This window comes from Sceloporus occidentalis, unplaced genomic scaffold (genome assembly GCF_023333645.1).
Source record: "Sceloporus occidentalis isolate IW3139 unplaced genomic scaffold, rSceOcc1.0.p SCAF_1, whole genome shotgun sequence".
Taxonomy (NCBI): Eukaryota; Metazoa; Chordata; class Lepidosauria; order Squamata; family Phrynosomatidae; genus Sceloporus; species Sceloporus occidentalis.
Window position 1 is genome coordinate 121,680,270 of NW_028316981.1, and position 13,193 is coordinate 121,693,462.

The 13,193-nt window shown below is 46.7% G+C and overlaps 1 protein-coding gene across 4 annotated transcripts in view; it reads right to left on the reverse strand.

Moving 5' to 3' along the window:
* Positions 1-9,639: 9,639 nt before the first annotated feature.
* The window catches only part of LOC149322059 (myosin-10), a 123,138-nt gene continuing 119,584 nt past the window's right edge, over positions 9,640-13,193 (reverse strand). For all 4 annotated transcript variants that reach the window (XM_089533993.1, XM_089533985.1, XM_089533965.1 and 1 more), the window contains 2 exons: positions 12,286-12,458; positions 9,640-11,129 (listed from right to left, as the gene is read on the reverse strand). In XM_089533993.1, the coding sequence (XP_089390119.1) occupies positions 10,985-11,129; positions 12,286-12,458 (318 nt within the window). In that variant the 3' untranslated portion in view covers positions 9,640-10,984. The remainder of the gene's footprint in view (positions 11,130-12,285; positions 12,459-13,193) is intronic.

Genomic DNA, 13,193 nt, shown 5'->3' on the forward strand with positions numbered 1-13,193 from the left:
GGCCCAGGTGTTAGCAAAGGGCCTCAGTCTGTCCAAAAAGCAGGGAGCGACGAAGTGCGCGGTTTCACTTCAGGAGGCTTTTTTGGCCTGGTCGGTTCCCTGTCGGTGCTGTTTTCGATACCGGCCCGGGGGGCCCCGCCTGCCAGATGAGGATGAAGATTGAGACGGGTATCTAGGGCGTTGGGAGCCCTGATGTTGACCTTGTCGGTCCTGCTGAAAGGGTCTGAATTGTTGGCCCTGAGGTTGCCATTGGCGTCTCTTGCGATACTGAGGGGTGGACGACGAGGACATACCGTGCTTTTTGGCGGCCGCCTTAAGCTTGAATTTCCTGTTGAGACGATCGTCTGTCTCGGTATGGAACAAGCCAGACCCATCTAAAGGCATGTCCTCAATTGCCGTCTTTACTCCAGGCGTCAGATCGGTCCCGCGGAGCCAGGCGTGGCGTCGGAGGGCCAAGGAAGCTGACATCGCCCTGCCTGCACACTCGGCCACGTTTCGTGAGGCCGTGATTAACCAGCCCCCTATGGAGTGGGCCTCGTCCCTAATCTCCACGAGTCTCCTTTGAGTGTCATCCGGGACCTCAGGGATTAGGGGGGAGACGTCTTCCATGAGGGCCTGGACGTAGGCTCCCATGCATGCGGTGTAGTTTATAGCTTTCACTGCCAAAGCAGCAGCAGAGTATGCCTTTTTAGCCAGGCCATCTACCTTGCGTGCTTCTCGGTCTATGGGAGATGTGGCCTGTTTGTGGGCGACGTTGAGTTGAGCTCCCTCCACAATAGCCGAATTTTGGCGAGGATGGTTGGAGAGCCAAGGACAGCTTGCTGGGGAAACCCTATACAGGGTCTCAATCTTCCTGGAGGAGCTCGCCAATGAGGTTGGAGCATCCCAGGACCTCTTTATAAGAGTCTCCAAAGACGGGAGGAGTGGAATCGAAGGAGGAGTTGGGACTCGACCATGGACCCGACGCTCCACAGGGTCTCTTGCGGTGTCCTCCGGATACTGCAACTCGATGTCCAGGGCCCTGGACATCTTAATGATGTGTTCATTGAAAGTCCTCAGATCGTCGGTTGGGGAAGCCGGCTCGGGACGGTGCATGTCCTGGGGTGAGTCTTGTGGGGACAAGTCGTCATCCGAGAATTCCTCTGAGGAAGGAACTATGTCCGGCTCCGACTCCGAAACCGAATGGTCACGGGATGGAGGTCTTCCTGGGTGATCCCTGGGCCTAGACTGGCGAGGTGTAGCAGTCACCGTCACTGTAGGCGTAGTATCGGAGGGCCCTGGCTCCGGATCCGACCGTCTCGGTCTGGGAGGTCTTGGTACCGGTGTTTCGGCGACCTGGGGGCAAGTTGCTTGAGCATGACGCTTGGCTTTGAATCTTTTGAAGGCAACCTCCTTGGAAACTGCCACGTAGTAGTTACTAGACTCGGAGTCGTTGAAAAAATCTTCTTTGACCCTCTCCTCCTCTGAGGGAATCTCCAACGGTTGGACTGGCATTGGAGTAGGAGAATGATGTCGAGCTGGGGAGCGATGTCAGTCCGGTGAACGATCGCGACCTTGGGTCCCCACAGGGACGGCAGAGAGGTCTTCCAAACTCGGGTCTGGTAAAGGAACGTCATCCCGGTCCGGTGATCGCCTCTTTTTGGTCGGTTTCGACGCCTGGTGGTCGGGCGATCGGTGCCTCTTCGAAGTTGAGGACTTATCACGGTGCTTGGAATCTTTCTTCAGAGAAGAGGAGTCCTGCACCTTGGATGACTTGGGCTTGGGTACCTCAGGAGTCTTGGGCTTCTTCCTCGGCGGCAATGGTGAGTCCGGAGGAAAGAAGGGGTTGACCTGAAGGTCAGTGATGGAGGTCACTCCGGAAGTGGTGCCGGTGGATGAGCCATCGCCCTTTGCGGGAGTGGAGGGAACAGATCTTGAGGTCGAAGCCCTCAGCTCAGCCGGCGCCATGTTGGAATCAGTCCTCGGCCTCATGTCCTTGGACTTCGATTCTTTGTCGGCCCTCTTAGATGTCTTGGGTGGCTTCGAGCCCGAAGTAGCCGGAGGGTCCGATGATTTAGACTTTGAAGATGAAGTCGGATCGACTGGCGGCATCTTGGTTTGCTCCATCAAACCAGAGTCCTCGGTCCCTGACGGTTTGCGAGGGCGCTTGGAGGACTTGTCGGTGGCTCTGGACCGGTCTGGGTCACGGGCCACATGGGAAGCTGAACCTTGAACAGCTGGAGGAGCCGAGGAAGCACTCGCTGGGCTGTCCCGAGTCACAGGAGCCGCCCCAGAAGCGGAGGCCGACAGAGCCGAGGCCGGTCGTGAATCGTCCCCCCGAACCTTGCCCTGGGCGATAGCTGAGGTAAGTCTGGACTCACGATTTTTCCTCGCTTGTGAAGTCATGAAACGGCAGAGAGGGCATGACTTCACATCATGATCCTTTCCAAGACACAGCAGGCAGGATGAGTGTGGGTCTTGTACTGGGACCTTGCCCCCGCAAACGTCGCACTTCTTGAACGGAGGCGACGTCAGGAACCGAAGCGAACAAATCCGAAGGGAAGAGCAAAGCGTAATCCAAAAACAGTCCGTAGGTCAAGCGAAGGAGAAGTCAGCAAAGTCGAAAAAACAGTCCAAATTGAAGCCAGAGATCCAAAACGAGAGAGATAGAGAGCGAAGTTCCAATAGCACCAACGCGGTGGAAAAAAGGAACTGGGGAAAGAGTGGGAAGGCAGGGGCCTTATAAAGGGTGGGCGGAGTTACCGCCAAAAAGTTGCCTTTAAGTTGCAAAGTGTACTTTGCCCAGAGATTCTAGAAGTTCCGAGCAGCACTGCGCAGGCGCAGTAAAACCCATTTGTATGATTCGCAGAGACCACGAAGAAGAAATTACCTTCTTGCCTAAGGTTGTTTCCACCTTCCATATGTGCCAGGACATTGTTCTTCCGACCCTGGCCCCGAGCCCGACTACCGATACCGAGAGGGCCCTCCATACCTTGGACGTCCGTAGGGCCCTAGCCTTTTATTTGGACAGAACTAGGGACTCGAGCCGCTCTGAAAGACTGTTCCAGTGCTACTCGGAACCGAAAAAAGGACTGCCTGTGTCGGCTCAGAGACTCTCTAAGTGGGTTTCTACTACAATTGCCCTATCTTATGAGCTCTTGGGCAAGCCCTTGCCGTCCAGGATTGGCTCCCATGCCACAAGGGCGGTAGCGGCCTCTTCAGCATTTCTATCTGGTGTCCCTTTGGATGATATTTGCAAGGCTGCTGTATGGTCACAACCTTTAACTTTTATTAAACACTACAGGTTGGACACAAGAGCCAAAAGGGACGCAGCTTTCGGGAGAGCTGTCTTGGTATCAGGACTACATTGATTATGTGTAGCTGTCCACTGTTTTTCAGGCTCAGACAGCGCAAGACTGTGCATAACCTGAAAGGCTCAATGCTTGGTGTTTTTGGATGCCCTTATCGGGGCTGGTTCATGAGGTGGGATTTCTTTTGCAAGTTTCATAAACAAAACAATCAACTCTTACACTTGTGTGCAGTTATCTTTATTGATACCATTAACTTTGTTGGTTCACTCAGGTGTCATGACACTCCCGCCTCCGCTATCCTTAGCTTGCCAGTCTCAACCCATTTGTATGATTCGCAGAGACCACGAAGAAGAAGGACAGGTTGCTTACCTGTAACAGTATTTCTGTGAGTGGTCATCTGCGAATACATACAAATCCCGCCCATCCTCCCCTCAGTGTGCTGCTCTGATTGGCTCATTCTCTTGTCGCCTACACGGCGGAAAATTGCGGAACTGGGGAAAAGAGCGGGAACGGAGGTTTTATAGGGGATGGGCGGGGTTACCGCCAAAAAGTTTCAACATGTTGCAAAGTGTACTTTGCCTAGTGATTCCAGAAGTTTCTGAAGGCACTGCGCAGGCGCAGTACAACCCATTTGTATGTATTCGCAGATGACCACTTGAAGAAATACTGTTACAGGTAAGCAACCTGTCCTTATCTTGACCAGTATGAAGCTATCAACAACACTCCAGCTTCTCCAATTGGAGTCTTGTCAATACTTACTGAATGATTGGCAGAGGTAAAAACACATAGGCGGGATACAGACGGGCAAAAAGGGGTGTATTCATGACGTCATGAAGGTAGAGCCTTCAGACGGGCCTTACCTGAATGCCGCCATGAACACGCCCCCCACACGCCCCAAGCGGGAAGAAGCGGCATTAAAAAGGTGCTGCTTTTCTCCGCTTCTTTTCCGTTTGATGCGCAGCTGCGCAGCTCCGTCTGTAAGCTGCTGCACCGGTACATCAGAATTGCTACGCCGCTAATTTAAGTTGCCCATTTAAAAGCTCCGTGTATGCTGCGTCGCATAATGAGTCGGGGTCCTGGAACATGCGCAGTTTGCAGTCAGGCTTTAATTGCAGCGTCAGCTGCCATGCAGGTGTGGAAGCTGCAGCACAGCTGCAGCGCATTTTAAGACTCGTAACCCTAACCCTAACCCTAACCCTAACCCTAGAGCAACATGTATGCATGCGCTGCTTGGAAAGTTTGGACTTTAAAGTGAGCCCCTACACACATTCCTGTGCCATTTTCACCTAACAATAAAAACCGCTAAAACTGTAAATATTTACATATGTACAAGGGAGGTGATGGGGGATGGCAGGGGGACAGCGGTGGCAGCGGCAACAGCTGTGGCTGTGCATTGCAGATTCAGCAGGAGCGCGGGGACCAAAGGAGAGGAGGCATCCATGATGCTGGTGACATTGGCAACGTGCAAGCGGACAAGGATGCCAACACCAGCTGATCACCAGCTGGCAGGAGACCACCATTGTTCTTGGGCAGAGCGGGGGGAAAAGTTTTAAAGGGGCTTGGGCACTTTAAATGTGCACATAAGCTTTCTGCCGCCGCTGCTTAGCGCTGCAGCTGCGCAGCTGCGCATCCGCCAGCCGGCAAAGGAAAAAAAAAAAGCCCCGTTTTTGGCCGCCCGTGAGGAAGCTGCCTCTCTCTTTGCAGCGTCCTCCGAGGCGGCGGTTTGGAAACTGCGGGTCCGAAACGGACCCAGGTGAGGCGTCTTCACTGTCCCCCGTGTGGAAGCCCCATCTCCTGAGCCACGCCCCCGGGGCGGGCGGTCTGGAGGCTCCGTTTTCAGCAGAATACACCTCCAAGACGTCTTCCCCTGCCCGTCTGTATCCCACCATAGTGTACTACTGTTCCTTTGTCACTATTGAATATCTCTTTAATTTGTAATTCTCCCCAGATGCAAACAAATCTCTTTGGAATAGACCATGACATGTTTCTAATTGCTGAGGTATTTCTGTGTTCAAAGCCCATTCCCTTTGCTGAATGATATGCCTGATCAGGGGTAGGCAACCTGCGGCCCGCGGGCCGGATGCGGCCCGGTGAGGCCTTGGGACTGGCCCCAGCCCGGTCCTGCCACCGATTGCCGCCAGGGCCTTTGGCCTCTCGCGCACAGGGGCAATTGTCTATAGAAGCCTCAGAAACATGCATTTATGTTAACATTTTTTAAAAAATCAGCAAATTTTTTCGCGTGTCCTCCACTTTTTTAAAAATAGTGTCCACCATTTGAAAATGTTGTCCTACATTTGTCCCGGTTTATTTGTTTATTTAAATTTTCAAAAAATTATTTAATCATTTATTTTTTGGCTTCGGCCCCCCAGTTGTCTGAGGGACAGCAACCCGGCCCCCGGCTCAAAACGGTTGCCTACCTCTGTGCCTGATGAATAGTCCACATTTAAAGAAACTTTTAGGTACATTGCTGTAAACAACAGCAAATATTTGATCAAGTGTCTTGTTCGATTGTTGAATCAAGCACACTGTTGGTACTCCTTTCTGATTGCCAATATATGCTTTCACTGTTGTCAGAGCACACCTATGTGTTTCCACTTGACCATAGGTGCAAAGCCCAACAGTGCTAGCTCAATGCCTACAGCTCCAAATAATTGATGTTGAATCTCAAATCCAGGTAAGTCAATTTCCCCTGAACTGAATGGCCCTCACAATGTGCTGTCCAGAGAAGCTTGCATGAGTAGTTACTATGATTTCTGAAAGAATCAGGAATGATGTTTCCTTCTCCAAATGTTTGTTGTGCAGCCACCACCTTATGCCCTGCTTCAAACACTAAGGCACACTGATTTTGCGGTGCCTTTTTTTCACTACTGCCATCTGATGTGGCATGAGGAACTGCTGTTTGCAAGTATGAAATCTTGCTCAAGAAATTATTGTAGTTGTATTGCTATCAGAAGTCCCTGGATCTTTGCCTGAAATAGTAAATCCACTGACACCCATATTTAGCAACTGTCTTAACTCCTTATTAGTTTTCATTTTCCTTTCTTGTGACAGAAACAGACCCTCTTCTAGGAGTCTATCAATGCCCCCAAATGAGCCAGAGATGTGGTTGGCTCTAGGTGACTCTTCTCATAGTTCACTGGGAAAAGATGCCTTTTGCAATACTTGCAATGATTTGTATATATTATCCTTGATCATTTCCTTGCTACCAGCCTTCACCAAGCTACCGTCCAAATACAAATGTAATTGCACTTTCCTGAGATGTGCAGTTAGTGAAGATCCTGAGAGCTGAGGCTAGACCAAATGGAAGGGCTCTGAACTGACAATGCTTCCTCTGAAGTTAAGATATTTCTTGCAATTTGGGGGCATTGGTACATGTAAATATGCTTAACTTACCATATGTATAAGTCAAGAAATTTAGGTAAAAATTCGACCCCAAAAACCAGGGCTGACATATACATGGGCCAATACGGTACTTCATCCCAAGCCTCTCCCCAACCAGGCTGCCTCCACAAGAGACAATCCAGCTGGTGAGAAACTGGGAAGGGCAACCAATCACCCCACAACCTCTCCCCAGCTGGGCTTCCTCTGTGGGGTAAAGCCCAGCTGGGAACCAGCTGCAAAGAGCAACCGATTGCCCCACAACCTCTCCCCATCTGAGCTGTCTCCCCGAGTCTGACCCTCAACTTATCCACAGGCCATATAAAAATTCAGCATTTTGGCCCCAAAATTTGACTCTGACTTATACATGAGGTGGGCTCGATACTATCCAATCATTAAATTGCAAACTGCCATCCCCCCCCCCCAATTTTTTATGATATTTTATAAAATTGTTCAAGAACTTTAAATCCAATACAGGACGGTATGACTCATTGTTCCATGAACAAAATGGAATATAAGCCTCTGAATTTGATTCCAAGATACCTGTTCTACAGCCCCAATTTGCAGAAAATGATACCCCCCTCGCTGGACAATCTCCTGTTTCACTTTTGCTTTTGGCATCAGTAAGGGACGATATCTGTTTTCAGGTCTTTAGGAGAACAAGATCCTGTACCCAAATGATGGCCTGAATCACTCAGCAGTCTGTGTTTATCTCCCTCCAACTCTCCCCCCCCCCTTAACAGAATATTTTTTATGTCAGTACTGCTGTCTTCCACAACTCGTGGTGTGCCCTGCATCTTGTCTTTGCTGTTGGAATCCTTGTCTTTTGAATTGGCTTCTATCTCTGTTCCACTGAAACCTGCCACAGTTTTAATCACTCTGCCTGCCATAATTTCTCTCCCCCCCCCCCCCAAAAAAAAGAGTAATTGCTACAAATAGGCATATCACCTTTCTTTCTCTACATGACTTGTTTCTTATCTTTATTTTCTGTAAACTTTCTCCCCCCAAAAACCGCTCTTCTTTAATGGCACATATGCCTAATTATTTCTGGATTTCTGATCCACAGCCCAATGGGCAAAGCAAGAATGATTGGCAAACCACTGTTTTAGCTGCTATACTGGTAATACAATTGGCTATATAATCCTCTGCTCCTTTATTCTTTTTAATATTTCTTTGTTCTTGTTAATCTTTCTTTTTTTAATATCTCACACACAGTTGAACTCCCTAAATTTGGTTTCTGCTCTTTCTTTTTTGGCAGAGGATAGGAGGCAATACTGCCTTGCTCCTTACTCACACTTGATGATATAAATAATCTTTTTAATACTGATTGAGCAGTGGACATCTAGATTTGTTCTTCTTTAATATTTGCAGTATTCATCACCTGTTGGGCACTAGTCAGTGAGATTGCTTCTGTTGCTGCATCTGGGCCAGTTGGGCCAGTGTTTTCCTTTTCAGTCTCCTCATTTGCTACCTTTCCTTTTTTAGCATTAGTCTCCGTTTTCTCGTATTTTTAACTAATTAGCACTGATCAAACTAAGAGAATGTGCATGCAGCTGGTAAGGAAGGAAATAAAAAATTGACAGGCAAGAGAAGGAAGTCAACAGATGTAAGTGAAAAAGAATTTAGATGCCTGCCTCTCCAGTTGGTGCACAGGGAATAAACTGTGGATTGCTCCTAACCCATCTAGAGAATGAACAGAGGGGGCAACTTTGTTACTTCAGCTGTGTGAGATGTGTGGCTGCAAGGGAGCTTTTTCATGTCTAATTTCAAAGACAGTAAATTTAAGTCTGCAAATCCTCAAGATGATTAAAATGATCATTCTTGGCCTCCATTTCTTTTTCCTGATTTGTCATGGAGATAAGAAAGAGAAAATGGCTTAAACACAGAGTAACTCAATCTAGAGGCCTATTTAGCCAAGTACACTGCACCCGTGCCATATGCGGGCGCACTATACGTGGCTTCCTGCTAATGAAGAAGCTGTGCGCCAATCTAATCAATGGTATGTGTGTCTGTGCACGTGCACCGTGCCGCCGCATGCACACGCCCCATTGTTTCCTATGGGGCGTGAGCATACAAGCATTTTGCCTTATGGGGGGGGGGGTGTCTGGAGAGGATCCCCTGCAGAAGAAGAGGACCCACTGTATTCTATGCATCTGGAGAAGACAAAATAATCCACACTGCGTGTGTTTGTTGTTGCTGCAGGTTCATACATATTTTGACCTGAGTTTAATAAAAACTACAACTATGGACAGAGTACAATACATGACTTCAAAACATTTTTTCATTAAAACTCGCCAATCTGAAGAGTTGTACAAAAAGGTGTTTTAATTCTTTATGCCTAGCCCCATTTTCCAAATCATACACTGATTGTATTTCTTCCCTAGTAATTTCATATAGTCCCATATTTCACTGTGTATTTTCCTAACTCACAGCAGCCTAATTACTTTTCTTCACCCTTCGTGTAATTCCTATACAACGTAAGTCGGGATTGGAAACTACAGAGGTAAGAATGCAGGTATTTCGTGACTTTTGATACACCTTTCATGTACTCAAAGGTAGGAAATGCATTAATCTGTTTTGTGTGTTTCCATTCCATTTTATATTGTCCTTTTCCTGAATTGTTACAAGTTATTTTCTACTTGGCTAACAAACTCAGCTTATTTTTCAAAACTGCCAATGGATAGTTTAAATGCCTAGAAGTGCAACATTTGATGCATTTCAAGGGTAATATACTGCTGAGTAAATCCTCATAGCTCCTGAAGTCTTGATCCAAGGAGATTTACATAAATGCTATTTTCCTAATTGGAACAGCAATGGGATTTAGGCCTCAGTTTGCCTTTAGATAAGGTATGATTGCCATGTGATTACTGACACGTATAATATAGGTGTTATATTTTCAGTTTCTATTTAAATGTGGAAGAGGGGGTATTGCCTTTCAAGTAAACAGCCCAAACATTAGTGAGTCTCTAGAATGAATAAATTTATTGTCTTACAAAAATCATTGTCTAGAAATATGGGAATACAAAGAAGGTATTTGCAGTCAGATGTCTGGTGGTCAACAGCCAGTTATGATTAAGAAATACCCAGGCGCACAAAAACAAAAGCTCTGTAACATATGTTAAAGCTTTCAACCAAAGATATTTTTTCAAGCATGTTGTAACAGATCAAGATTTCATAGTTAACACTGATTCATCCTTATCACTGAATATCAATAATACCACTTGGACTAGAATAGGTGTAACATGACATGGAGAACAAAAATTAATACATTAAATCATTTGTTATAGGCAAATTATATATGTAACATTGTCTTAGTACTGTAGTGTCTAAGGCACTTTCTGTAAATGTCAGTTCTCAGCTATAAAACAAAAGGATACTAGGTAGATGCCATTAACACTGTCTACATGAATATGAAAAGGGAGAGAGGACAGATCCAAGGATGTTTCCCTTTACAAGTACTTTCAAAATTGCTGTCCTCTTGGAGAAACATTGTTGGGCACCAAAGTAGCTGGCAAGAGCTTCAACACTAAGCCACTACCACTGTCTCCAGTACTTCAGAAAGAAAACCATTTTCAGCAATGGAGAGTAATTTTCATGCTGAGGCTATCATGTTTACACTGAATTCTACAAATAGGTAGAAAATGATTAGTACCCAGTCACCTAGTCACTCTGCCAGAACACAGTACTATGTAAGTCTGGAAGGAAAAAGATAAAGAGCTACCCATAATGGGCATGTGTTCATTGGTAGCACAAACAACCAGTAGGATGTGATGCCCCTTTCAAACACAGGTTTCCCCCAATGTCCCTTGTGGCATTTTCACAGTCATTGAATTGAGTCCATCATAGAATGAAACGAAAAGAGAGCAGTCAGGCCCTGCATATAAGCAAGACTAAGACCGCCAAAGAAATGGATTGCCACTGCTGTACAACTAAGCATGCATAGAAAAAAGGCGGAGTCAGCTGCCAGGAATTTCATCCTGGAATGGCATAGTAGAAGGAGCAAAGGAAGCACCATTCTATGACCTAGTGCCTTAGAAAGTGGATTTACAATGGATACCCCAACCTAAAAAGCACTGGAAACATTTTAATATGTATAACAAGCAGTGGTACATATATCCAAAGGAGGTTATGACAGAGCCAAGCCAGTTAGCAATGTGCTGTGGCTGATTCGCAGTGCATGGCCTAGCATTCTGCCAGTTTTGCCTAAGGCAAGTCAAGGGCCACAAGGCAGTTTGGTGGCCAATAAGATCATTGTCCTTTCTTCCAATTATACAGGGGGAAAGTCACACTGGTAGGGATGCTGACTGTACAACACTTCACTCTGTTTGGGCAGCCTGAGGCTCGTTGATATCACTGCCCTTACTCTCTGTATCGTCATCTGAAAGCTCCAAGGAAGCTCCTTCAATGTGCAGCTGGCGCCTCCCAGATCGGCTGGAGGAAAATGTGATTGGGCCACCCCTCCTGTAAAATTATGTAAGATGTGACTACTGGAATACATAGACCTTTGCTCCAGAGAAAACACAATGAGGGAATGCCAGAATAATCCAGCTATTCACCATACAATAGTCTCCCCTGAGCACAATTGGTTCCCCACAAACTCCAACCCTTCTCTGTTATGGGCAGAATACTGACAGATCATGGGAATGCCATCAAATTCAATATCATAGTTATTTAGTCTTGGATATACAGTCAGCCCTCCACATTCATGGGGGTTAAGGGCAGCCGACTGCCACAAAGTGGAAACAAACTGTGAATACATTAGCTTTCTGAATGAATGATAGACTCCTCTCCCACAAAGAGCACCACCCATAATTCTCTTTGCAACCTTGCAACACATCATCTCCCCACATTTCCAAAGTACTTCCCCTTACAATCTGATGTTACCAGCAACCACCATGGAGGATTCACCTTCTTGCCTTCTGCTCTCAGCCAGTCAAAAGAAACACACCTTCCCTTCCCCATTTTGCATTTGCCTCATTTCCAAAGTTCTTCTCCTTTCAACTGATGTGAAGGGAGGATGCGGAAGACTGGGAGAGAGAAAAAGTGGAAGGACTTTGGAAAATGTGGAGGATGAAAAGCCTGGCAAAGTGGGAAAGGGAGGGTAGGGTGATGCTTTTGTCTGGCTCAGAGGCTGAAGGGAAGCAGTGAGTGAAGATGTCAGCCTTGCTAAGCAGCTTCTACAAAGACACAAATTTCAAACCCGCAAAAGTGGAAGGGTAACTGTATAGCTCCTATACAAGACGTGGGGAATGTGTGTCTCTTTGGATGCTACTGAACACAATGGTGAGGAATATTGGGACTTACAGTCCATCAACATGTGGAGGGACACACTTTCCTCACTCTAGTTTTAGGTGCACCTTTTAACAAGCAAATCTGCCCTGACAGCATATGCAACATTAACAGGATCTGACCCTGTAGGCATGAGGGTCCTTTTTAGGTTAATGAATAGCTGCTTTCTCTTTAAATTCTGGGGCACATTTAGAGCAAGCTGAGAGGAAGCAGGACAAAGGAGTGAAAAGTAACTGGGAATAGGGATCAAGTAAATGGTTCAACCACCACCACTCCTGAGATATCCTGAAGGAATGGATCCCCATACTCCTTCCCTCATGCCACTCACCTTAGCCTGTTTTTCAGAGTGCTGACCTCCCTGCTAAGGCCTTCATTGGCTTCAGTGGCATCATCCAGCTCACGCTGGAGCTTGCGGCGTGAAGCATTAGCACGTGTAGCCTCCTCCTCTGCCTCTTCCAGTTGGCGTTTCAGTTGTTTCATCCTAGCATTGGCCTTCTCCATCTAACAAACACCCAGAAACAAGCCCAAGCAAGGAAAGACACATGATTAGAGATATGTTCACTCTCACTTCCCTCCTGATATAAGCAGTGCATGGCTCATTCTCAAGATCTGCAGTCTCCCAGTAGGGAACTAAGTCTTTTGGTCTGCATCCCAAAAGGTATGTCCTCAAGACCTTTTATAGGGATTCATAAGACATCCAGTGCTAATTAGAGTGCCACCCCAGTAAAAATTAAAAAGAATGTCTTAGTAGGACTCTTTTCAGGGACAAATTGGGACATGTGGTATGTTCAAGAAATACTCTCCTTAATTCAGTAAGCTTTTCAGCAGCTAGTCAAATGCTAGTCATTTGCAACTGCTGCATTACACTACACTATGTTGAAGGAATGGAAACTAGGGAAAAGATTGTGAGCCACCTTGAGTAACAGCACATGGCTTTCACAGAGAAGTGATTCTCTGAGTAAAAAAGTGACTTCTTTGAATCCTCAAACCTTAACTAAAAACACTTTCATAGCAGTTGTAGTGACTGGGAAGCTTCTCTGTAATTAGAGACTGCTGACCTCAAACATCTGGTTTCAACAGGCATCCATGGCTCCTAGTCCAACTGAATGCAACTCATAGCAGCAAAACAGTTGAATAGTGTCTACTTAAACAGATTTGCTTCAATTGCTTTTTGGAATACAGTACAAGCTATTCAGCCTTCGTTTAGGCAGAATAGAGGTAATGAGGTAGAGCACC